Source organism: Eptatretus burgeri, chromosome 1 (genome assembly GCF_056783735.1).
Source record: "Eptatretus burgeri isolate ZD-2024b chromosome 1, Ebu_testis_v1, whole genome shotgun sequence".
NCBI classification, from domain to species: domain Eukaryota; kingdom Metazoa; phylum Chordata; class Myxini; order Myxiniformes; family Myxinidae; genus Eptatretus; species Eptatretus burgeri.
This window is the reverse complement of record NC_140961.1, coordinates 58,311,252-58,338,493: the sequence shown is the minus strand read 5'-3', so window position 1 is coordinate 58,338,493 and position 27,242 is coordinate 58,311,252. Positions and strand designations below refer to the sequence as shown.

Here is a 27,242-nt window from a genome sequence, read left to right as displayed (position 1 = left end):
GGAAACGAAGGACGAAAAAAAAATGTTTTGGGGAAGAAATGGAGGCTGGAAAATGAATACAAGTCTGGTGCTTTCAAAAGAAACATATAAAATAAGATGTTAACATTGAAACATTGTACAAGTTTACCTTCTCTATGGACTCCTCACTGTCTACTGCATAAACAATGCAAATCACCTGAGCCTGAAAGCATAGCAGCACAAACAATATTGAAGCACACCCCACCATCACAAAGCACACATGCAACATAAAAAATTACAAACTCTCAATAGCAAACATCTTATGCGTTTTAATTGTTTTGTCCATGCCAATGGGATTCTGAAGCAGTTTGGTCTAAATGGAATTTCATCTAAACCTCAATCACATATTTACGAGTAAGAAATAGTTTAATTTTGTCGTCTTAAAATTTATGCTTTATTAATGAAAATGAATGACCCTTTCTGGCTGTGCCCATTTAATCCAAACAGCAACAAAGGTGGCATCCATGGATATATGTTATTCAGGCCTTAAAATGACAGCAAGACTGTCTGTCTGTGGCTTCACACATTAAAAGCTAATCATTGTAATCAGAAGGATAATTCTACACTAATGCTAATTTTCTTTGTTGCAAGTTTGCAAACTAAAGGCAACTACATGTGGATGATAAGAAAACAAGCAAGCAATATGGTTCCTCACATTTAAAGTTATCTTTTACAAACTCAAACCATTTACAATTAGTAACCTAACAATCACTCATTAAGAGTTCAACTGCAATACTTCAATATATTGTTTGGATGTACCCAGTAGTAGTCGATGTTACACAAATAAATCCACCACAAGGAAGGTGAAATAAAAAAAAAATTTTTTTTTAATGAATTGATGACACTTCCTACCCTTAGAATTTCTTCTTGCAGTTCTTCTTGTGTCTGTTCTTCTTCTGGAAAGAACAAAACAAACTACAGGTATCAAGCATTGTTAACAAGTCACAATTCGTTCTTTAAACTCATTTTACAGTGTTTATATCCCAATACCCATGCTCCGTTTCAGGGATTATCAAGCACATAATCATTATGATTATCATCATCATCTTAATCATCATCATGTTTTCATTCCCTATGCAAGTGTTGGCACTGCCGAAGCAGTTACTAGGCTACATTCCTGGATGGGTCGCCTCAGGAAGGAATTTGGAATTTGGCCAGGGAGCTTGAGTACTCATCACGAAGGACATCATGGGATCTTTAATGTCTATAGAGTAATGACGGCAGTCGGGACACCCAGTTTAACATCCATCTGAGGGACGGCACACACACACTGATGAATCACCCTGCCTGTGAAACACCAGGATGACAGTTTATAGCTGTCATAGCTAGACCGAGATTCAAACCCAGGCCAGACGGTTTAGAGGTGAGTGTATGTACCTCTAGGCTATCCCATCAGCGCTGTAACATCCAACAACAATGAACTAGAACAGCAACTCGGTAGAGTGCATACCTCTGCAAGGCTGATTAGTTTATGTTTTGTATCCCACCGATAAGCTGGATATAGATTTGGACCTCAACTAAAATTTAAGACTTCTTGTCACCTAACCAGATCATCCACCAAGTTTCATCTGAATCCGTCCAAAACTTTTTGAGATATCGTGTTATATATCGTTTTAGCCCCATCACTCAATGGTGAAGAATCACTGAAAAAGTTCTTGGATCCAGATACGGATCTTCACCAAAATCGAATCAATCATTTCATCCGTGTCACATACCAAAGCTCTCCACCAAATTTCGTCCAAATCCATTCACAACTTTTTGGAATATCCTGTTCACAAACAAACAAACAAGCAGTCATAGATGGGTACTTACGAAACCGTCAACTTGACCTCTGACCTTGTCGAATAAAAGTTGTCTCTTGAGAGGGTAGCGACACAAACCAGAAGTTTCTACGATGATTCTGTACTAAACCATCAAAAATTGAATGTTTTGGATGGTTGACCTCACTGTGACCTTGACCTTTGACCGATTTTGACCAAAATCAAATCAGCGCTAGGCACCACCGTCCTGAATCACGTGGTGTAATTTGACATTGGAAGCTTCTTCCGTTCTTGAGTTATCATTTTTTGGATGTTTGACCTCACTGTGACCTTGACCTTTGACCGATTTTGACCAAAATCTAATCGGCACGAGTCATCAGCCTCCTGAATCACGTGGTCTAATTTGACATTGGTAGCTTTTTCCGTTCGAGTTATCTGTACCAAACCATCAAAAATCGAATATTTGACCTCACCGTGACCTTGACCTTTGACCGATTTTGACCAAAATCTAATCAGCACTAGCCATCACCCTCCTGAATCAGGTGGTGTAAATTGACATTGGTAGCTTCTTCTGTTCTCGAGTTATCGTGCCTACAAACAAACAAACAAACAAACAAGCAGTCATAGACTGGTACTTACGAAGTCGTCAACTTGACCTCTGACCTTGTCGAATAAAAGCTGTCTCTCGAGAAGGTAGCGACGCAAACCAGAAGTTTCTACGATGATTCTGTACCAAACCATCAAAAATAGAATGTTTTGGATGTTTGACCTCACTGTGACCTTGACCTTTGACCGATTTTGACCAAAATCTAATCAGCGCTAGCCACCACCCTCCTGAATCAGGGGGTGTAATTTGACATTGTAAGCTTCTTCCGTTCTCGAGTTATCATTTTTTGGATGTTTGACCTCACTGTGACCTTGACCTTTGACCGATTTTGACCAAAATCTAATCAGCACTATCCATCAGCCTTCTGAATCAAGTGGTGTAATTTGACAGTGGTAGCTTCTTCCGTTCTCGAGTTATCTGTACCAAACCATCAAAAATCGAATATTTGACCTCACCGTGACCTTGACCTTTGACCGGTTTTGACCAAAATCTAATCAGCACTAGCCATCACCCTCCTGAATCACGTGGTGTAATTTGACATTGGTCGCTTCTTCCGTTCTCGAGTTATCGTGCCTACAAACAAACAAACAAACAAGCAGTCATAGACTGGTACTTACGAAATCGTCAACTTGACCTCTGACCTTGTCTCATAAAAGCTGTCTCTGGAGAAGGTAGCGACGCAAACCAGAAGTTTCTCCGATGATTCTGTACCGAACCATCAAAAATCGAATGTTTTGGATGTTTGACCTCACGGTGACCTTGACCTTTGACCAAAATCTAATCAGCGCTAGCCACCACCCTCATGAATCACGTGGTGTAATTTGACATTGGAAGCTTCTTCCGTTCTCGAGTTATCATTTTTTGGATGTTTGACCTCACTGTGACCTTGACCTTTGACCGATTTTGACCAAAATCTAATCAGCACTAGCCATCACCCTCCTGAATCACGTGGTGTAATTTGACATTGGTAGCTTCTTCCGTTCGAGTTATCTGTACCAAACCATCAAAAAATCGAATATTTGACCTCACTGTGACCTTGACCTTTGACCGATTTTGACCAAAATCTAAACAGCACTTGCCATCACCCTCCTGAATCACGTGGTGCAATTTGACATTGGTAGCTTCTTCCGTTCTCGAGTTATCGTGCCTACAAACAAACAAACAAACAGAAACGGAAGTCATCAATATACTTACGAAATCTTTAGATTTCGTAAGTAACAAGCCGGTAGGCGGCCATGGGTCGCTGAGCATCCGATGACATTTGACCCCCGATCTGAGTTAATCTAGTACTAAGTACTTACGAAAATGCAATCGAATCGGTTAACCCGTGTGTGAGCAAGGGGGCTTTGAATAGTCATTTTGCCCGAACAATGCACTCATTGACCTTTGACCCCTGACTTAGCCGAGATAGGTCAATATATCCTGAAGCAAAGTTTAGTACCCATCGAGTACTATGTACCTATGAACTTTCATTAGTATTGGTTAATCCGTGTAGGAGCAAGGGTGCCTTGAATGGTAATTTCGCCCGAAAAATGCACTTATTGGCCTTTAACCCCTGACCTACTCGAGATAGGTCATTATGCAAATGAGCAAAGTTGTAGTACTCATTACGGTCTATAAGCATGTAAAGATTCATTTGATTTGGTTCAACCGTCTTGGAGCTAGTGTACTTTGAATTTTCAGCGGGAATGCTCAATGGCCCTCGGACACCCAAGTTGAGAGGGTTACCATTTGGAAACTATAAGATATAGAAAACTAGAGGGGGAGCACTCAGTCGAGTGCAAAACCTCCGCCGCCAATACTGCTAGGTCACTCAAGTGAACCTGATATCCTATTCATTCAATTTGACGTCAACAGTGCTCACAGAGTTATAGTTTGCAACTTTCCCCTTTACTTTTAACTTTTACATACTCAATTAATTCGTCATAACTACATTCCTTGAGACAGAAATTGATTTTACGTGGGTATATCCACCTGAAGTTCCAAAATCAGCCGCAATTATAATTTTGGCATGTTTTTTTTGTTGGAAATCACTTAAAAGATGTAGAAATGCAAAAAAAAAAAATCGAAATTTTGTTGAAAAAAAAATTTGCAAAATTTTTTTTCTCTAACAATTTTTTTGGGGGGGGGTTGGAAATCACTTAAAACATGTAGAAGTGCAAAAAAAAATTCCAATATTTTTTTCAAATTGGCCGCCATAGCGGCCATATTGGATTTTGGACCAACTCCAAAATCTAATGGCATGATCCTTGGACCAGACCTAACCCCCCCCACCAAGTTTCGTCGAAATCCGTTGAGGAGTTTTTCCATAATACTGTTCACAAACAAACAAACAAACAAACAGAAATGGGTGAAAACAGTAACCTCCGATCTTCGATGGCCGAGGTTAAAAATGGATGTCATATAGCGGATAGGGAATCACCTTAAGATTATGCATACCAAATCTCATCGAGTTCCATCTACTGATAACTACTCAGTATCAATTTGAATGAAAAGTACCGAAAATGCCGTTTGATATCGGAAATCCCCAAAGTTTGAGGGGGTGCTTTGGGTGAACAAAGATATAAATCGAAAATCCAGCTCAATCGTTTGTGCACAATGCATTCCAGAGGATTAGTGTAAATTTTCATGACCATTTGACCATAATCCTAGGAGGAGTAGCATTTGGCGCGAAGGCACCTCCAGCTCTCGCATATTATCGATTTTTGCACTAATTGACCGTCTGTTGATTGACTAATTGACCCCTGACATCAGCAAAATCGGTCAATATGTCCTGAGGCAAAGTTGTAGTACTCATTGCGTGCTATGAACCTGCAAAGTTTCATTCGGATCGATGCACTCACCTGGTCGCAAGGGGGCCTTCAATTTTCGCCAATTTTCGGGCATACCCCATTTGTAGGGGGTGCTGCGGGTAAACTATTCCATATATCACAAAAACCGGAATATATTTGGTGGAGAATCACCTGTAGATGATGCATGACAAATTTCATAAGCCTACATGGGATAATGGCTTTCGGAATTGATTTCGCGTGAACGGTATCAATTTTGAAGGTTTTTTTTCGGCTGTTGCTGGGGAACCAAAGCATCCCTAGAAACCATCACAATTTCCAAAGCACGAGGTCATAAGATGTACCTACCACCCGAGTTTGGTCAAAATCAGCCCACGTTTACTACCAATTATGCTGATGCCAAACGAACAAACATCCAAACAAACAGAAAGAATTACTGACAATAAGGGTCACCTATTTTGGTGACCCAACAGAAGACGGACAAGGGTGAAAACATAACCTCCATCCACCTTCGGTGGTGGAGGTAAAAATGTCTGATTGATTAAAGCAAACACAAAAATGTTGTTTTTTAAAATTTTTTTTAGAAAACCTCAATTTGCTACGACACCATGTGACTTTTGTTTCTTCCACTTAAGGTCCAGTCACACCTTGATGTTTCAGCCAGCTTATGCCGATTTTTGAAAAAAATGTCTAAAACGCTGGCACACGTCGAATACGTTATGGGTAAGTTTTGGAAACATTTAGAGCATGCTGAAAAACACTGCCATACATCGTAGTACGCTGGCTTTCATCGTTGTACTCAAATTTTAGTATGCTTGAAATTTTACGACTTATGCCAGCGTCTGACTTGACTCACAAGTTCCGCTATGCTGGCCATAAGTTGTAGGCACGTTATGCGATCATTGACACACATCGATACACGTTAATTGTAAGTTAATCATAAGTCGAAACACGTCGAGGTAATGTTTAGCTTACCCGAAACTTATTTCTAACCTATGAGTAACGTGTTGTAGGCACGTTACGCGATCGTTGACACACGTTACTTTTAAGGTACTCATAAGTCGAAACACGTCAATGTAATGGTTAGCGTCAGTGTTCCAGATTCCCTGGTTTTTTATATATATATTTTTAATTTTTTTCTTCGGTATGACGGTCATGTTGACACATCAATTTCTAGTGCTGTTATGATTTAAATCGTTGAGCGGCAGCCTATTAATTATATTATATTACAACCACACTAGAAATCGAAGTGTCAACATCACCGTCATACCAAAGAAAAAAGAAAAAAAATAAAAAAAACAGGGAGTCTGCAACACCGACGCTAACCATTACATTGACGCGTTTCGACTTATGAGTAACTTACAAGTAACTTTTGTCGAAGTGTGCCAATGATCGCATATCGTATGTTCAACATATTCCCATCGCATGCGGAACGTATGAGGCATACGGCAAGTACGTCGTAAAATGTTTAACACGTTTAAAAGTACAAGACGTACTCCACTTACTATGACATATGATAGCGTACTTTAGAGTTCTATTCACGTATACCAAACTTACCCATACCGTATTCGACGTGCGCCAGCGTTTTAGATGCATTTTTCAGAGGTCGGTATATGCTGGCAAGATCACCAAGGTGTGACTGCGATGTTGACACTTCCACTTCTCCGGCGGTTATGATTTGAATCATTGTGCGGCAGCCTTTTAATAGGCTCCGCCACGTGATCGTCGGCGATACGTGCAGTGCGCTATGCATAAGTTAGACTATCGTTGGGCATAGGTTGTGAACGTTGACAACAGGCTAAGCATTCATTGGAAAAAGTTATCTATAAGAAAACGAAACGTTCTGTGTCCATTACTAATATGTTATGCATACGACCAACTCGTTATGAATACATCCGAATCTTTAAAAAAAAAAACATCAAAAGTTCAGCATAAGCCAGCGTTTTACATACATTTTGATACGTTGCCATTGCTGGCTAAAACGTCAAGGTGTGACTGGGCCTTTAACAGTGGGTATGGCATCCTCTCTCAATCGTGGTGGATAACCACAACCAACATGTAGCCATCTTTGTTGTTTCATAACGTGCTCTGTAAAATGTTCCGGGCAACAAATGTGAACATTTTAGAGGTACAATGCTCATTCGGGTATTTCGGACAAACCTCATCCAATTTCGGGCAAACTTAGGGCATTTTGGCCATTGGTGTAGCATAAAATCATCTCGGTTTATATTACTATACAAGCACCAAGGATGCAGACTTGACATATTTGTGTAGAATCGAAAATTATTTGCCATTTGAGTTGAATTGTAATGCACCACAGTGTAACCCGTACACACTATACAGTGCAGATATGGTTGTCTCCTTCAGTATATGACATCATGGCTAATCTGAAGAAGAATAATATTTCGACTTTTAATCGCAATTTACCAACTTTATAATTCGGAAAATAGGAAAAAGACATGTCGATTTTGTAGAGTATCAAGGGATAGATTAGCATCATGGTGGTCTTAGCATTTGGGTTGCCCTTGAAGTATGTGTTCCCGTCTTGTTGAGGCCTGTAAGGATTAGTGTGAGTCTATGGTATAAATAATTATTAAAGTGAGTGCGGGTTTTGCTTGTTATTATTTTTGACATTCTTAAAATGTTAATTGCTAATGTAGTGATATCGTCTTCTGCCAGCACCCTGTTCGCGGTAACCATTGGGTTCATGCCCCCTTGTGATTCCGGGGCTGCAACTCATGCATATGGGGTAGTGAATGATCGGCCATCTCCCCAACCGTGAAATTGCACAAGCACATACCAGTGTGACCACTCCTTGGCTTTTTTCACAAGATCTTGGCTATTCGTTGTTCACCTTGGCGTCTTGGTTTTCTATAGGTTTTCGTGGCGTATAGGTTTTCTATTATCATCGCTTTTCCGAAACCTTGTGAATTCTTGGCTTTTTTCATTGGCTCACCTTGGCATTTATGAAAATGAGGAGTGGTCACACTGGCACATACACCTGATCAATGTTGGGCATATTGCAACAATTACAAAAATAATAATAAAAAAATAAAAAATAAAAAACCTGAAAAATATTTCGCTTATTGGAAACAGAAGGCATATACAATCAATTATTTTGATGTGTGAACAAAGCCTTAGATCTGATTTTAGATCCCAAAGAGCTCTTCAATTGAGAGTATGCATGACACACTGTCCAAACCAAAAATATCTCTCAAGAGAAGGAGAGGCAAAGGGATGCAACAAGGAGATTGGTCGAGAAAGGAGGAGATGGGAAAATAAGCATTGAGGTGGGAAAGGTGGAAAAAGGGGAAGGTTTCTCATTGCCTTGGTGTTGAGCACAACGTCATCTGCAGCAGTGTGAATACCAATCATCATGAGGTTAGGTGAGTACAAAAGATCCCGATCGCAAATGGCTATGCGTGGTCTCTGCTCCCTGCCTTCAAATGCGAAACTCCCAGAAGAGTGGAAACAAATCAGAACCTCGGAAACTTTTGTTTATTGTTCTGCTATCTACAACCCACCTAAAGTACTGGATAAATATTTCCTCATGCAAAATATACCCCCATTGAAGCCCATGTGCACATTCTGCTGCATTATCACCAAGCTTAAGGATTGTTAACTCCGCTACCGAATGTTGTTTTCACCCCTGCCTGCTTGTTTGTCTGTCTGTGAGGAGGATGTCTCAAAAAATTGTGGATGGATTCAGACGAAATATGATGGACAGGTTGGGTGTGTGATCAGGACGAATTGGTGAAAATCTGGATCCAGATACTAGAATTTTTAAGTGATTCTTTACCTTGAAAGATAGGGCCAAAAACGATATCCAGCACGATATCTCAAGAAGTTATGGACGGATTCAGACGAAACCTAGTGGACAGGTTGGGTGTGTGACAAGGAATAGTTGATTCGATTTTGTTGAAGAAATAACAGGATGAGCAATTTGTGTATTAAATGAAGTTTTTTGTGCGTTATTTCGGTTTTAGCCCAAGTTTTCAAAGCTGAATAGGGTGAAAAGACAGAAAGGTCATCAGCCATATCAGCATGAGGCATGTTTTTGCTTCATGTATGTAATGTGGGTTATTTTTATTTTGAGAAGTGATCAAGGCAGTCATCTATTGCCGATACACTGCCCAAATAAAAGTATGAGCAATTTGTGGAATAAATTAAGGTTTTTGTGCACAATTTCGGTTTTAGCCCATTTTTCAAGGCTGAATAGTGTGAAAATAAAGAAGAGTCTCCAGTCATTTTGAGGGGCTTTCTGCAAATGATATCATAAAAGTCACAAATTCACAACGATGTACAGCCAGCTCAAATGAAATAAAAATATCATAAATAAGTTTTCAGACTTTCTACTCCACTCTACTCGTCTGTCATGGAATTCCAAATTCCCAACAAAGGTCTCAAAAATCAAAGCCTTATTTTTTAGATGCGAAACAATCTTAAAATAAGACGAGGAACCACTTTCTTAATACAATTTCCTTTCCTTCACATCCAAGCATGAGGAACTTACCCGAACAGTCCACAATGTGTGTGGGGACCTTTTCTGGAGTGACATCAGCAGGTATGGTGATTTCCTCAGCACGGAAAGGCACCTGTGTGAAAATGCAATAAACAATCTGCCATTAGCAAATGCAGAAAGAAAAAAAACAAAAGAATACTTTGTTGGCTGGTTCAATGTTTTCTGGCCATTTTGTCAGCAAAGAAAAATATGGTTAAATGACAAGATGTAAGGACAAGGTTAAAGGACAACACCCACCAAACCTCTATTTCTCTCCACTTGTTTATTCCTGCTTACTTTACCTTTCCTCTGCCTGATTATACTCCCCTCATACCAGCATTACTTGCTTTCACTTGTGTGCAAAGGGTTTAAATGAAAGACTGCATCGTATCAAGTGGAAGCGAAGATGCAAGCAAAGTCAGCTGGGATAAGAAAATGCAGGAAAGACGATTTTGGTTAATGCCACTATTTTCACGGTAATCCTGGTTTTCTAAGTGGGGTGTGAGAAGCGCTTTTTAAAGGTATATAAAACGGGAAACAAATGTGCAAAATAAGCTGCAAGAAAAGGAAAGGGACACAAACTCGAGTGCGGTGCCCTGAGAGGTCACCTCATCATTTGGCGCATAATCCTGGGGCCCCTTCTTTGCCGGTTCACGACTGGACTCGCACCAAGCATGGGATTCTGCGAGTTCCTTCCGAAGCCACTAGTTTGCACTGTTGGTATTATCTGGATCGCTCCTTGTTTGTCTGCAAAATTCCCTGAAGCCCATCACCCCCTTTTTATTTTACTGTGGGCCAATCAACTGTGGCACACGCATCCTGATTATATTTTCCCCATTTTTTTCTTTACTTTTCCACTCAGTGGGACCTCCTGGTTTTTGGACTTGATCCTTCTCCGATGGTGTTAGTTTTTTTTTTAATTGGAGTAGTTTTGTAGATGATGCATATTTACAAAGGGAAGGACACACAAGTCAACTTCAGACGGAAATATACACATGATGGCTGCTATTTAACAATAAGTTCAAGGGTTGGCCAGCATGATTGCTGACTGAGAGGAAGCTTGAGTGACGATTCCAATTGGGATCTGAAGCTGCACAATGACATTCAAGTGGCCAGTTTGGAGTGTCTCTTTCTGCGATTTCCATGTTTTGGGAAATGTTATCAAACAAATGGTTAGGACAACCGACAATGTCATAGACCCATAATCAAGTTTGTGGGAGGTCAAACAGTCCACGAGATGATCAACATCTTTGAAATATGTCATTGAGGAAATGTTAGTCCACTGCACACGGCTTAAACATCCACTTCAGGACAACTAATGGAATTACCCCAAGTAATAGACTGAGGAATATTATAGTAACTCGGTTTGAGATCCAAACAGCCAGTAACAGCTCCTACAACCGATTCCGTGACACTATAAAACCAGGATGCAATACAGTATTTAGAAATTAATTAATTAATTAATAAAAATCACGAACTGGCAACTCCAACATTGGGAACCTATCTTATTCACTGGGCTTGGGCCTGGAGAGATTCTGTGTCAAGCAATGATTAACATGGTCGAGTCGAGCAGATCCCTGGATGATTTTTACAATGCAAAATTGTTGGGTGCATATAAATTTATTCTTGGTGTTATAGAGTACTGGACAGTACATATTATAGCATACTGTACAGGATAGGAAGAACATAAAAATATGCTAGTTTTCTTTTATGACCACTACTTTACCGGGACACACAAAAGTCACCACTTCATAATAAAGATCCGGTAGGTTCTAAACACTTTCTGGATGTCATGTACTGTTCCACTGTTGGAACAATACAACCGCAGTGGCATTTCTCACTGCAGTGACTCATGACATTGTGCTGGGTTGAGTTGCTGTGTGCCACCGCTATCGGACACTGACTTCCAGTGTGAGCACACCACCATGCTCCACTGCCGCTAGCTGCTTTGTGTACCGCCTCCAACATTGCAGTCTTCCATGCAACACTTCCCACCGCAGTGTGAGGTCCCCTGCACCAAGTAATGCCACAATTCATTCATCCATCATATCATTCTCATCACTGTTCTTTCCATTCTTTTTACATCTTTGATCCACATTGCCATTGTTGCTTCCAAACATCAATATGAGTCTGATACTGGCTTGATAGGCTCAAATTTTACTTCTTCTCCTCCTCCTCCTCCTCCTCCTATCTTTTTACAAGGGGTGAGGTTCGATGGCACCACATTTCTGCCCTGACCACAATACTCCTCCAACCCCCTCCGTCCTCAGCCAACTCTCTCCACTCTACAACCACCCCTACCTTACAGATAACCCTCCTCATATAATTCTACCATCTCAAACATGGTCTACCTCTTTTCCTCCTACTTTGCTCCCACAACCAATCTGCTCTCTTTGCTATTCTCTCTTCCCCCATCCGCACCAAGTATCCAGCTCATCTCAGCCGGCATTTCACCAATCTCCACGTCAAGCTCATCTGCACACCAATCTCCTCCCTCAATTCATCCATTCTCCTTCTGTCCACCCTCTTCACTTCCGCAATACTCCTGACCCAGTTGTTCTCAGAAACATGCAGATTCTGTTGTTGTCTCTCTGTCAGCGCCATAGTCTCCAGACCACCGTAAAGGTAGGCCGGCATTACACACGGCATCACAACCTCTCCTTTCAATTTTTTTGATATCTTTCTGTCTGTCATTACTCCCTCCACCCTCCTTCATGCATTCACACCCACCTGAATGCTCTTCCACACTTCTGCCTCGGACTTACCATCTCCAGTCACTGTTATTCCCAGATATTCAAACCTATTTCTCTGTCCTTCCCCTCCAACCTGATATTCATTTATTTTCTCTGCTGCCTGACCCACATCACCTCAGTCTTCTCCATACTCATCTTCAATCCATGTTTCAAAAATGCCTCCTTCCACTCCCCCAGTACTTCCTGCCTCTCCCTCCCAATCTCAACCCCAACAGCCAGAACAGCAGCATACAGCGTCCTCCCCATACTACCCCTCAAGCTTCGTTCACTTACGTGTCCCTTCCACCAACCTAACTTCTGCTTTTGGCACTCCCATCCATCTCGGTGTTGCCATCACCATCTCTCTCAGGACAGTCGAAGTCCTTCTCCAGGTTCACAAATCCCAATGCCATCTCACCTTACACCTCCAACCTCTTCTCCACCAGCTGTCTCAGCATTAACATCGCATCCATCATCCCTCTACCCTTTCTGAACTCCAGCTGCTGCTCTTCTCAAATCTCCATCTACTCACTCTTATCATTCCATCCAGAATCCTTTCCAGCACCTTTATTACATGACTGAGGAGCGTAATGCCCCTGCACTTGCCTGGATTTGAACATCACTCTTCCCCTTCCATGTCGGCACAATTAATCCTGTCCTCCACTCCTCCGGAATTGAACCCTCTCTCATATATATGTTCAACAGCCTCTTCATCAACTGGTTCCAACTTCTTCCACTGCAATTATCATTTCTGTATACACTTCTTCAATGCCCGGCACTCTTCCCTTCTTCATTATCTTCAATGTCGTCCACACTTCCTCCTCTGTGATCTTCCAAAAGTCCACTTTCCCCTCCACATCACACAGAAACTCCAGCTCGCTGTTGCTTCCTTCCCAATTCAACAACTCTTTGAAATACCCCTCTCATGCCTTCACTCCTCCCACTCTTTGTCGCGATCCTCCTGCCACCATCCTTAATCACTGCCCCCCTGCACCCCCTTCATGTCCTTACCATCCTCATCCCTGTCATGAGCAAATTTATAAACAATCTTCCTCCCACCAACCTCTTCCAATGAGTTGTACACCACCTCCTCTTCCATATTATTCCTCACCTTATCCACAGCTACCCTCGTCGCTTTCTTCTTCTGCCCATACAGGTGTAGCAACCCCACATCGGGCTGCCTCCCCTATCCTTGATCTTCTTTATTCTCTTCCAAACCTCCTCTTTTTTACCAACTACCTTCACTGCAGTGCCCATAGCAAAAGTCTGCACCCCCTTTCAATTTTCACCTTTTGTTGCCTTATAGCCTGGAATGAAATTACATTAAATCAGACTTTTTCCACATCATAACCCACAACTTCCAAGTGAAAAACAAATTCTATAAATTTCAGGAGACTAATTAAAAATGCAAACTAGAATATCTTGGTTGGATAAATGTCCACCCCCCACCCCATATAATCGCAATTGTAAATGAGCTCAGGTATAACCAATCACCTTCAAAATCACACACCAAGTTAATTGGCCTCCACGTGTGTTAAATTGTAGAGATTCTGATTATTTCAGAATAAAATCAGCTGTTCCTGTAGATTTCCTCTGCTGTGTCATACATTTCACAGCAAATATGACCATGAGCACCGAGGAGCTTTCAAAAGTCCTCTTTAAAAAGGCACAGATCAGGGGATGGGTATAAAATATTTCAAAGGCCCTGAATATCCCTTGGAGCACAGTCAAGACAACCATTAAGAAGTGGAAAGTGAATGGTACCTCCAAGACCCTACCTAGATCAGGCCATCCCTCCCAACTGGATAACCAAGCAAGGAGGAGAATGATCAGAAAGGTCACCAATAAGCCAATGGCAACTTTGAAAGAGCTACTGGCCTTCATGGCAAAGACTGGTCACTCTGTGCATGTGACAACAATATCCCAAGCACTCCACAAGTCTGGCCTGTATGGTAGGGTGGCAAGAAGGAAGCCATTACTAAAAAAACCCACCTTGAGTCCCGTTTGAGGGATGCAAAAAAACCACTCGGGAGATGCTGAAGTCATGTGGCAAAAAGTTTTGTCGTCTGACGAAACAAAGATGGAACTTTTTGGCCTAAGTGCAAAACGTAACGTTTGGTGCAAATCCAACACAGCACATCACCCAAAGAACACCATCTCTACTGTGAAGCATGGTGGTGGAAGCATCATGTTATGGGGATGTTTCTCATCAGCAGGGGAATGGGGCACTTGTCAGGATAGAAGGGAAAATGGATGGAGCAAAATGCAGAAAAATCTGAGAGGAAAACCTGCTGCCCTCTGTAAGAAAGTTGAAATTGGGACGGAAGTTCACCTTTCAACATGATAACGACCCAAAGCACACAGCAAAGCTGCACTGGAGTGGCTGAAGAACAAAAAGATAAATGTTCTTGAGTGGTCCAATCAGAGCCCCGACCTAAATCCAATCGAAAATCTGTGGTATGACTTGAAGATTGCTGTCCATCAATACTCCCCACGTAACTTGACCGAGCTTGAACAGTTTTATGCACAAGAATGGGCAAATATTGCCCAATCAAGGTGTGCAAAGATGGTAGAGACCTATCCTAACAGACTCACAGCTGTAATTGCTGTCAAAGGTGCTTCCACCAAGTTCAGGGAGGTGGACAATTATCCAACCAAGATATTCTCGTTTTGTATTTTAAATTAATTTTCTGAAGTTTGAAGAATTTGTTTTTCATTTGGAAGTTGTGGGTTACGATGTGTAAAAGTGGAAAAAGTCTGAGTTAATGCAATTTAATTCCAGGCAACAAAAGGTGAAAATTTTGAAAGTGGGGTGAAGACTTTCTAGAGGCACTTTACCTTCTCTGTCCACCATACCTGTCTTCTCTCCCTCGACGATGAACCCTTTCCTGACGTCCTTCCACACAAAACTTCTGCAATTCCCCGAAACGCCTCTCTGTACTTCTTCCACTCCGACAAATCTTTTGCTTCTTTGTTAAGTTGCTCATATCTCGCCCTCAACGACAATGTTTCCCTGACACTTCCCCCACTGAATAATCTTCTAACCCCTGTTCTTACCTTCCTCCTTTTCTCCATTCATACCACAAATACCACAGGCTTGTGCTGGGTGGTAACATGCTCTCCCACCATTGCCTTACAATTCCTAACGCTCCACAACTGTCACTTCCTTACCATCACCAAATCGAGTTCTGCTCTATGATTTCCACTCTGAAAGGTAATGTTGTGGCTTTCCCACTTTTGAAAGAATGAATCAGCCCTGGCCAGCCCATTCCTTGCCACCAGCTCTTGACCCTCTCTATTCCTCATTCCCAAACCAAATTTATCCACACATTCCTCTTCACATGGCTCCACTACTCCCACATGTGCATTAAAGTCCTTTGCAATGCACAGCATCACGTCCAGCATCACGTCCAGCTCAACCATTCCATTAATCCTCTCAAGTGCGTCCCTGAATTCCTGTTTCTCCAACAACATCCTTCCCGTTTGTGGCCCATATACCGACACAACACAACACAACACATATCTATCCATCCCTCCCATCTTTCCACTCTGACCATCTGCTTGCTGATCTTTACCGACACTAGTAGTCCCACGCCATTACTACTTCTATCCCCACCCACGTACACAGCTTTTATCCTCCCACCAACCTCTTCATCCTGTCTCCTTTCCATTTGGTCTCCTGCACACACAACACTTCCAACATCCTTTTCTGCATCAGACACCACCTTGAGACTCCTCTCCCCCACATCATTGATCCTACATTCAAACGACCTCGCCGAACCTCACTTCTAACCCGCTGCCCACCTGGCAGAGCTAGTTACCCTTGCCAAAGGAGAGGGTAATGCATTTGGGTCCGTTTGTCTGTCTTTTTTGTCCGCACAGAAGTTTCGTGTTTTTCTCTGCAACAGCTTGTCGGATTTAGACAAAATTTTCACCATTGGTGCGACTACAGATGTAGAATGTTTTAATGATAATTATGACGTCAGAGGTCACGCACGTATTGTGGCAACCATATTGGAAAAACAGAAAAACTTTGGACCTCTGTATCTCTGAAACCATACCAAGGAAAAAATTGAAACTTGGCACATAGCAAGTACTTCTCATGGGGCATGAGTGCGATTTTTTTTAATGATGTCATGTGCCCTCGTTATGACGTCATAATTACATATGTGGAACACCACATCCAATCAGTATGAAAATTTTTGAGGGTTATCTAGGGATAAAATGGTCCACAGGAAAAAGAATCATGATGTCATCGGTCACGTGATTTGGCAGCCATATTGTTTTTTTTTTATTAAAATTTTTTTTTTTAATCCCCTTCTCTGAAGTGGCTGAACAGATCGAAACAAAACTTTACACATACAACCGCCTGCCCATGAGGAAGAAAACGTTCACACATATGATGTCATTGGTCACATGGTTCGGCAGCCATATTGGATTTACCCTAAAACCTAAAAAATCTTCTTCTGCAGATCGGCTCGACAAATCAAGGGGAAACGTCACACAAGTGCTCCCCAAGCCATGGTTGTAAGTGTATTAAGGGATAATTGATAGGTCACATGGGTTGGAAGCCATATTGGATTGAAGAAAAATATTAAATAATGTTTTCTCTGGAACCACTTAATCGATTTATGATCGAGTAGAGAAGGGGAATAAATGTTTTAAATTTCAACTTAATCAGACGCATGGTTTGGCAGCCATGTTGGATTTGCCCTCAAACTTACTAAAAAAATACAACACTCAAAATAAGTCCTGGCGAGGGTCTGCAATCTCTGATTGCTCTTTCTCTTGTTCCATCTTAATCAGCTCTGGAATGTTTTTGGAATCTCTGGAATGTTTACAGATAATGGAATGTTTCTGTGATTCTTGATACCACCAAGTTGTCTCCACTTATTCCAGGCTGACTTCATTGTTGAACTCTGTTCCTCCTGATGCCTCTATCATGGTCTCCAGGGTAACAGAAACTTTCCACCTTTTCTAAATCTAATTCCAAGATTAGGAACATTTATTTTTGTTCTTCATATTTTATCTTGACAAGATTGATCCTGACATATTTTACAACATGAAAATTCCAGCTTTTGTTCACAAATTTCAGGGTAAACCACTGCACCCCTTGTGACACCAATCGATAACCACCTCCATTTAATTTAGTTCCTTCCAACGCCTTTTCTGCATGTTGAACACAACCATTGTCCACTTCCTTTCCTTTCTCCTTCTTCACCACTCACGATAACCTTCGTTATATTAACTGTTGTTAACGTGCAAGCCTTTCTCAATTGCACTTTCCCATGCTTAAAACATGTCTTTTGATTCTTTTTCACTTTCAGCATTCAAAACCAAGTCAATGAATGCTGAAACCTCCCGTTCCGGGTTGCCCCACATGTAGGTTGAATCTGCAACTGCTCCTTCCACCTCAAAGATAGGTTTTCCGAACCAGATCTGTCATGTTTTTCTGTTATACTTTTGTCTCTGTGTTACTCTTTGTGTTTTCATCCAATTTTCAGTGTTAAATAATACCTTGTATTGTAAAAAGCCTACTCCTAGGATAGCCGGCAAGCACATTCTCTCTGTTTTGACGAGTTTCTCATAACGCTTCTTTCTCCCCCCAACCCCCAAAGATTTTTTCTTATCTGCCTCAACGTTACCTTATTCCACCTCCTTGCTTCAAAAAAAATTTTTTTTAAACTTCATTTTTCACTCCAACACACGATCCTATTCTGCTTGAATTTCCTTTTACTTGTACGTCTTGCACTTCATTCTTTATATCTCCCTTTTCTCAATCCTTCCTGAGAGCTTCCTTATCTCTCCATTTTGTACACAAGGTGCCCCTCCTCTTCCCCACATCCATTATTTTTCCAAGTCTCCCTTCATGTTGTCCTTCAACTCTGCTGTTGGTGCTTCCTCCATCTCTTATCTGCTGTTCCTTTTGTTCTGTTGCAGCCTGATCCGTTCAGTGTTCAAGTTCTTTAATGAACCTTGATTTTGTATGCACCAATAAAAAACAATATATATATATATATATATATATATATATATATATATATATATATATATATATATATATATATATATATATATATATATATATATATATATATATATATATATATATATATAAACATCAGTGCACAATAACCAAGGTGGGAATAGCAACCTTTCATTATTGGTCAAATCTTCCATCAGTGTTACAAACCGTAGAAGACTTAAAACTGACCCCTGGTGTAATCGTACTGCGACTTCAAATATTTTAGTGCAGTGAAGGCAATAAAGCTTTCAAAAAAAATAATAAAAATACTGCTTAACACCAACAAATAAACGCTATTCTATGAAGTGTGTGTGTGTGTGTGTGTGTGTGTGTGTGTGTGTGTGTGTGTGTGTGTGTGTGTGTGTGTGTGTGTGTGTGTGTGTGTGTGTGTGTGTGTGTGTGTGTGTGTGTGTGTGTGTGTGTGTGTGTGTGTGTGTGTGTGTGTGTGTGTGTGTGTGTGATAAAAATACTTACCTCCTCTGGAAACTCTTCACTCACTAAAGTCATAATCAGGGATGTTTTACCCACTTTTGCTGTTAAAAACAAACAAAAAAAAAATCATGTCAACATTAAGGTCAAAAGACGTTTCATCAACATCCAACCATGCAATGAGGAAAGTGATAAACACAGTGTCATGGGCTGCAAACCAACTTTCGCACAATGACAACACATTGCTCTCTTCTCTCATATGTGTTTGCTAAACGAAGGCTTTGCCCCAATCCCGTCATCCGGTGAGCTGCCCTGCGAAGGACAACAACACAGTAGTTACTCCCACCGAGTGGGTTTTCCACTTTCTTTGCATTTGTGGGTTTTGCGGAATGAAGGGTTTTACGGTGGACAGAGTGCAAATCTTGCCACCAACATCCTAACAAGAAGTAACCAAACTGCAGGAGGACGGCCGCAGACACAGTTGGGCACTAGATGTGGATGGCCGTTGGCTCACAAGGAGCTCCTCCACCCTTTGACAGATTTTGTTTTTAATCCTGCTGGGTGTGCATATCGCACACCCTCCTCACGAGGAAACTTGGTTGGGGAGACTGTTTATGTGCCAACAACCCGACCATGAAACACGTAAGTACAGGTTTACATGGTACCTGTAGCAAGTCACAGATCTAATCTGACGTGACGTGACAATAATGGAACCATGAACCAGCCACCTTATCAGAAGTATTCAACAGTTTTTGAAATCTCATGTACACAAGCCAAGTTACTGAGATGGTTGCTGTGGTAACAGAATACAGCCAATTACCGCTGTGGTCTAATCAGGTAGAGATAACGTCGTGAGGAAGAGACATCTTCAACACGAAAGATAAATCATGTTCAATGACGTTTGAAATATGTACACAAAAGTACATGAACGGATGATCAGCTGGTTTGTGGGTCGGAGCTCATTTTAACGTCTCTGACCTTGTCGGAGGGTGGGGGGACAAAAATACCAGACACGGACTGCATCAACCAAGAAGCAATAGCCCCCTCAATGGTCTTTCAACAAAAGACCGTCTTTTGTCAAAGACGGCGGTTCACAGGTGATACCAGAGTTTCTGGCCACGTAAATTAGTCTGTGGATAGAGCCTGGTGTTGGCTCAGTGGTTAGCGTGGTGGCTTGGGATCCGAGGGCCCCGAGTTCAAGCCCCGTCGGCTGCTGAATTAATACACCAGGGGGTTGACTCGGCTAGTCATCCTTCCGAGGTCGGCGAAATGAGTACCAGTTCCAGTGTGTGTACTGGTAGAGGGGCACTGCATCAGCGACACAGTCGCGCTTCAAGAAATGATAGCTACCCGGCAGCTAAGCTGCCATACGACCACCACCAGTCCATGGATGATATCAACGGGACGCAGCTCCAGGTACACCAACTGCCTTGTGGGAAGCGAGAAGACTACGACGTTTCAGGTATTGACCCAAAAGGTGGGCACACCTCGATCGACGTCCTCTTGGTTTCTTCCATCCTTCTACCTGTGTCCCCCAAAACAGGTGGACACCGACCGTCAACAGAAGTTCTTCGTCTTCAATGTGAATTGGTTTAGACTTCAGGATGTGTCGGAGCTGCTTGCTGCCTGCTCAGCAGGTACTCGACGAGTTCTCAAGGCGGTAAAACCTGGCATCAAGGGATGTCCGAGAACACCTGCACTCGGTGAACACCGGCGATGGCTTGCCGACTCTTCGCACGACACTGTGGGACCTTTAAGGTCCACTCAACGACCCTAGGGACACCCGGTTTAACATCCATCCGTGGGATGGAACACTTCGTGATGCAAGGACCTGCCTGGGGAGGTGGGAAGCACAAACCACAACACATTATAATATATAAATAAATGTACCTTATGGACCCCACTGAGGAAAACTACTCAAGACCCCGCTCTGTGGGGGTCTTGAGGTCCGTAGAGAACCCTTTACACGGGGTATTCCGGGGTACACGTGTTGGAGAGACAACACAGTCGGACGTGTCGAGATATGTCCATGAAGAATGAGAGTGTGAGGAGTGTAAAACACACGGGACTTGCGCTACTCACGCTCTCCGAGGAGCAAGATCCGCACGGCCTTCTGGAAACCCATGGCCCGCTCGGGTCGGCCAGGCTGCGGCTCTGGGCCCGGGCTCCGCGACACTGTCCCCCTCGCCTTTCGCGGTAACGAGTTCCTCTTGTCCAACCGGGCACATTCACCTCAGGACAAGTGACACAGCACACGCGAGCCGTCACATCGCCGAACGCTGTTCGTTTTTAACCGATAATGCCTCGTTATTCCCCTTGATTGAATATTTTTTAACCGTCGCATCCGTTTTTTGTTTATCGCCGTTTCAAAAACGTGCTTCAAGATAAGGTTTCGTCCTTCATTTGTCGGGATATCACACACTATCGTATTCTTCTTCCTCCTCATCAACTTCTTCTTCTTCTTCTTTTTTTCTTCTTCTTCTTCTTCTTTCTAAATTACTTCCTCTTCTTCTTCTTCTTCTTCTTCTTCTTCTTTCTAAATTACTTCTCTTCTTCTTCTTCTTCTTCTTCTTTCTAAATTACTTCTTCTTCTTCCTCTTTCAATAGCTCCAATGAGCCTTGCACGTCACAGTGCATAATAAACACTCTCGATCCTCCTCACTTTGGTCGTTGCTTCAAGTTCGTTTCACCGAAAAGGTTCTAAAATCTTCCGCGAGCCTGAACTACATTACGAACGAATCGACAAATTACAATATTAAACAATTAAATTGTTTATACACGTCTGGAATATTAGAACACAATCGATGCCTTGAATCTACCGGTCAAGGGCGGCGATCCCGGTATGGGGGGCACGGGACATATTCCCCCCCCTAATGTTTACAATGGTGGGGAGGACGCTAATGGCAGTATCCCCCCCCAATGTTTATAATGGTGGGTGGACGCTAAGAGCAGTACCCCCCCCCTCAATGTTTATAATGGTGGGGTGGACGCTAAGAGCAGTATCCCCCCTCCCCCCACCCCACCAATATTTACAATGGTGGAGAGGACGCCAATGGCAGTATCCCCCCAATGTTTATAAAGGTGGGGAGGACGCGAATGGCAGTATCCCCCCCAATGTTTATAATGGTGGGGTGGACGCTAATAGCAGTATCTCACCCCCCCCCCCCAATTTTTATAATGGTGGAGAGGACGCTAATGGCAGTATCCCCCCCAATGTTTATAATTGTGATGAGGATGGTAATGGCAGTACCCCCCCCCCAATGTTTATAATTGTGAGGAGGACGCTAATGGCAGTATCCCCCCAATGTTTATAATTGTGAGGAGGACGCTAATGGCAGTATCCCCCCCCAATGTTGAAAATGGTGAGGAGGACGCTTATTGCAGCACCCCCCCCCACCCCCAATGTTTATAATGGTGAGGAGGACTCTAATAGCAGTATCCCCCCCCCCAATGTTTATAATGCTGGGGAGGATGCCAATGGCAGTATCTCCCCCCCGCCCCAATGTTTATAATGGTGGAGAGGACGCTAATGGCAGTATCCCCCCAATGTTTGTAATGGTGGGGTAGACGCTAATAGCAGTATCCCCCCCCCCCTCCACCCCACCAATATTTACAATGGTGGAGAGGACGCCAATGGCAGTATCCCCCCACAATGCTTATAATGGTGGGGAGGACGCTAATGGCAGTATCCCTCCCCCCCCAAGGTTTACAATGGTGGGGAGGAGGCTAGTGGCAGCACCCCCACCCCCAATGTTTATAAAGGTGGGGAGGAGGCTAATGGCAGTATCCCCCCATCCCCCAATGTTTATAATGGTGGGGTGGACGCTAATAGCAGTACCGCCCCCCAGTGTTTATAATGGTGGGGTGGACGCTAAGAGCAGTATCCCCCCCCCACCCCAACAATATTTACAATGGTGGAGAGGACGCCAATAGCAGTATCCCCCCAATGCTTATAATGGTGGGGAGGACGCTAATGACAGTATCCCACCCCCCAATGTTTATAATGGTGGGGTGGACTCTAATAGCAGTATCCCCCCTCCCCTCAATATTTACAATGGTGAGGAGGACGCTAATGGCAGTATCCCCGACCAATGTTTATAATTGTGAGGAGAACGCGAATGGCAGTATCCCCCCCCCCCCCAATGTTTATAATGGTTGGGAAGACACTAATTGCAGTATCCCTCCCCCTGCCCCAATGTTTATCATGGTGAGGAGGGTGCTAATGGCAGTATCCCCCCCCCCAGATGGTTATAATGGTGAGGAGGACGCAAATAGCAGTACCCCCCCCCCCGATGTGGATTTTTCTTCACCTACCTCATTGTGATCGTTAAAGGATTCTAACTGGCCGATTGTGGAATTCTTTTTGACTTCAGGCAGAGTTTAACGTTTGTCCGATTTGGTTATAAAATCCTGCATAAAACCCTATCGACACTGATAACCGATGTCCACACAAGTCCTTCCTCGTGAAACAATTTATTATTCTAATTATACACCATACATTTCTCACCCTCGTACAATGAACTTAAGCATCCTCATTGATTGCAATATTATTTGGTTCTATTTCATTTATTCTTACTTTAGTTAACAGTTAGACCAACCCGATTCAATTCACTTCCACATTACATCAGAGAGTTTTATTCCAACTTGGTACTTGGTCAGTTCCAAGGATCACAAGCCACTGAGATTCTAATACTTCCTCAGGTACTTGCACAGAAAAATTTTACATTTCAAAGCATTTTATACTTTCATGGGAGAGTGGTGGGGGCTATCAACCCAGACTGCAGACGTGTCTTTCAGACGAGAAGCCACGACGTACATTTCGAGGCAAAGGTTCGCTCTTATCAGCTCAGGTCACTCAGCTCCAGACCAAGACATTTATCAACATTTAGGGAAAAGTCTCTTGGCCTAAAAGGACAGCCAATTCAACTTATAGCATAAAACTTACATTTCTGAAACTCCATTTGTTACAATTTAGAATACATTAATATAAATTTTTCCCCCACACTCCACCGTTTTTGTTTTTTTTTAAGGAAAATTTGAATAATTTTTCTTACACATGATTACCATGTCCCGTTCCTGAAGGAGAAAAGATTTCCATTATTCAAGTTCAATCAACAATGGCAGCGAGTGCTGATATCAGAAAATAAGTGAGTTTCCATTTAATTTATGGCCTGTTCATCAGCATGTGTCACACATTGAAAACATGCTACCCGAAGTCAGAAGATAAACAGGTCAGGGTGTGGATAGAGCAGCACCCAACGGGAAACACAATCGAAGCACTCCTTGAGCTGAGGAGAAGGCAGACGTGGGCAAGTACAAGCTTGGGCCGGACACTGGGTTGAAGGAGACGAAAAGGAACACATGTTGTAAAGGACTCGCAGTTTGGAACTCCAGGCCTGTCGTACATTGAAGCAACCACAGAAAGTTCATGATGTATTTGCAGAGCAGCAATCGAGAGTGTGGCTGAGAACATTCCTCCACGCAGGCACCACACAACGCCGACGTTAAGACTTTGCTCAACCTTCTCCTCAGTGGGTTTTTTTTCTCTCTTTTTCCCACATTGCTCCATCTTATCTCCTCAGGAAGTGGCATCATCACCTGTTGAATGCACAATCACCAAAATCTGGGTTCTCCCATCGTCCAATCTTTGTGTGGAAGTTCTTTCCAAGCTTCATTTAGACGAAATCGTACATTTCATAGTTTAACTGTGTTCAACACTCCGAAACAAACAAAACCAAAGTTAACATCGAGTAAACATCATGGGTAAACATCATGGGCTCATGTATTTCCCCAAGACTGACAAAGGTTCTTCCAAAGCATTCAACTTGCATTATCAATATTTTATCTCTTTCCTTATTATTTCCCTAAAGGACAACTAAAATATACAGAAATCTCAGTTGTATGTGTACTCAAAACATTCATCTCATTTGCTATTTCCATGTAAAAGCAAACATTCTTTATCAGGGTTCCAATTTGCGATCAATAATTATTTTCACAAAAATATTCCATCATTTATCCCAAAATATGAAAGTAATCTATTTCTTCAAGAGCCAAATCCAAATCGATTTTGCACAGTTACCATTTTAACATTCACATCTGCTAAACAATTTACAGTTTCATTCACAAATAGTTCCAGAGCAACTGCCAATTTTATCATCCTGATTCAATTCTCAGTAATTTTCCTTATCCTCAATTAACAGATTAACAAGGGTTTTTTTTTTTAAATGAGCTTAGTCTGAAAGTAACTAACACAGTTACCGCACAACCCCCGATTTAAGAGTTCCACTCCGCTCAGCCATCCTGACATCGAGTTGCCGAGATGCAGGGCGTCCTTGGCTGCAGAGCATAAAATATCTCAAAAATAATGTTTAACTAATCTCTCTAAAACAACACTGAATTCCAGACATTTTAAATCTGACATTTTCCATCTATCCACTTCTCTCTCTCTCACCAAAACAGCAAACATGCTGCCATTTTTCCAACTCACATACACAAACCATCTATCTATCACTTCCTCTGACCTTCTCAATTATGAATCCATTTTCCTTTATCAAAACAAATAAATCATTTTAAACAGTTGTGCAAAAATTGTCAAATGATTTGTCAAATCTATCATCAGGCGAATATCATTTAAATTGCAGCTCAAACACTCTGTCTACACATGTAGCTACACCCTCCCCAAACTTTATCCCAGTCTTGGGAGAAGCATCTTAAACTTCAGATGAATAAACATCCAATCTCTCTTAAACAACTTTTTGGTCAAAACAATAAAATATTTCCTTTTAAAATCCATAAATCAAAAATAAAATCTTCAGCATCTATCCAATTAAATCATTAATTTACCTTGACTGAATTGATCAAAGGGTTACACTGGGTTGGTTGCCATTGCCTTCCCATCACAAGTTCAGGCAACCTCAACATTCGCAGACGAATAAAACAATATGACTATTTCAACATCCATCCGAGGGAATCATCAATTATCTGTGAATTGCCCCACGTGCTAAACATCATCAAATCATGAACAATCATTTTAAATCACGTTTCTACATTTTAATCACATCTTTTAAGTACAATGGTTACAACTCAGATCAAATCTTCGAAACATTTCTGACACGTCCTCAGAGCTTGCCCAGCACTTACACCTGCCAGGTTGTATAATTACAAATCATCACAATGCCAGCGAGAGCTCAACTCCCAAGACTTCACATTCCAAATATATCCTACATTCACAATTGTTATTTCAATTTATTCAAAATCCCTATGGTTTTTAAATAAAACTTCAACACTTTTTTCCTAAATGGACTTCACTTTAAACAGATTCAGTAGAGAGGGTGTGCCACAAACACCAAGTAACAAGGAACAGGAAGTTTTCTGCACATCCAGTGGGAAGAAAAAGAAAAAAAACTCTGACAGGCAAAACCCACAGTTTAGCATAACTCTGTCATGGCTTCAACACTCACACTAACGTGCATTGCATCTCATAGACTCGCGTGTGATCACATGACAAATACCAATCACATTTCCATATCATTTTAAAGTCATTGCCAACGGCATGCACATTTCGACACAATAGCCGCCATCCACTTCAATTTCCATATAATATGAATCGAATTTCACACTTAAAGCTAAGACTCAAACACAAACTCAGTGGAAGGACATGCCACCCCCCACAGATCCAGTGGAGGGGGCGAGCTGCATTGTCGCAGCTTGTGACCTTCGCGTGGAAATACAACACCAATAATGCATAACATGCCAACCCAAACAGACCCACAGCTTAATTCAGCACGAGTTCGTCCTCAGACAGTCTTGCTGAGGTGGTTTTATTTATTTAATTTATTTTATGAATGTCCATCTCTTCACGCTTTATTTGTTGCAATATTATTATTTCTAACAAGACATTCATGTATCACATCCTCCAGCAGTCTTTAATTTCCCAGCAAGCTCACAATCACTTCCAATTCAGACCCCCAATTTAACTTAATTCACGCACACAACTGCGACCTTCCTTCGCGTTATCAGCACCAAACCACGAACATCCAGACTCTATTATTTCGACTCTCTGCCTGATATTTCTTCCTTAGTTGTTAAAATATCGTCAAAATCCCAACAGAACACGTTTCATTGCAGTGAATATTGGACTCGCACAAGTTTCATTTTTTACTCTCAGCAACACATGCATCTCAATGCAAATCACCAACCACGCTCCCAGCCGGTCAATCGTCTCCTGCACTCCACAAAACATTTCGTGCAAATCATTGCATTTACAAATCCGTAAAACCTCATTGCCAACAAACTTCCAGTGAGTTCAATGAACAAAAGGTAACTCTTATAACTCTTACAAACAGCTAACTTATAATATTTATCTATTTTCCCTTAACCAT

General features: G+C 42.0%; 2 protein-coding genes across 6 annotated transcripts in view; both read right to left on the bottom strand.

The window, feature by feature from the left end:
- RHOT1 (ras homolog family member T1) overlaps window positions 1-21,344 on the bottom strand; it is a 104,155-nt gene extending 82,811 nt beyond the window's left edge. The window contains exons 1-5 of one of the 3 annotated variants that reach the window (XM_085885300.1): window positions 20,944-21,344; window positions 18,907-18,965; window positions 9,688-9,769; window positions 871-914; window positions 128-181 (exon numbers count right to left, since the gene is read on the bottom strand). In XM_085885300.1, the coding sequence (XP_085741426.1) occupies window positions 128-181; window positions 871-914; window positions 9,688-9,769; window positions 18,907-18,965; window positions 20,944-20,986 (282 nt within the window). In that variant the 5' untranslated portion in view covers window positions 20,987-21,344. Of the gene's footprint in view, window positions 1-127; window positions 182-870; window positions 915-8,973; window positions 9,045-9,687; window positions 9,770-18,906; window positions 18,966-20,943 lie in introns of those variants that run through there. The other 2 variants (XM_085885309.1, XM_085885319.1) reach the window with 2 other exon arrangements.
- Window positions 21,345-23,318: 1,974 nt separating this feature from the next.
- METTL22 (methyltransferase 22, Kin17 lysine) overlaps window positions 23,319-27,242 on the bottom strand; it is a 79,887-nt gene continuing 75,963 nt past the window's right edge. For 2 of the 3 annotated variants that reach the window (XM_085885223.1, XM_085885230.1), the window contains exon 11: window positions 23,319-24,459. In XM_085885223.1, the coding sequence (XP_085741349.1) occupies window positions 24,094-24,459 (366 nt within the window). In that variant the 3' untranslated portion in view covers window positions 23,319-24,093. The remainder of the gene's footprint in view (window positions 24,460-27,242) is intronic. The other variant, XM_085885263.1, reaches the window with a different exon arrangement.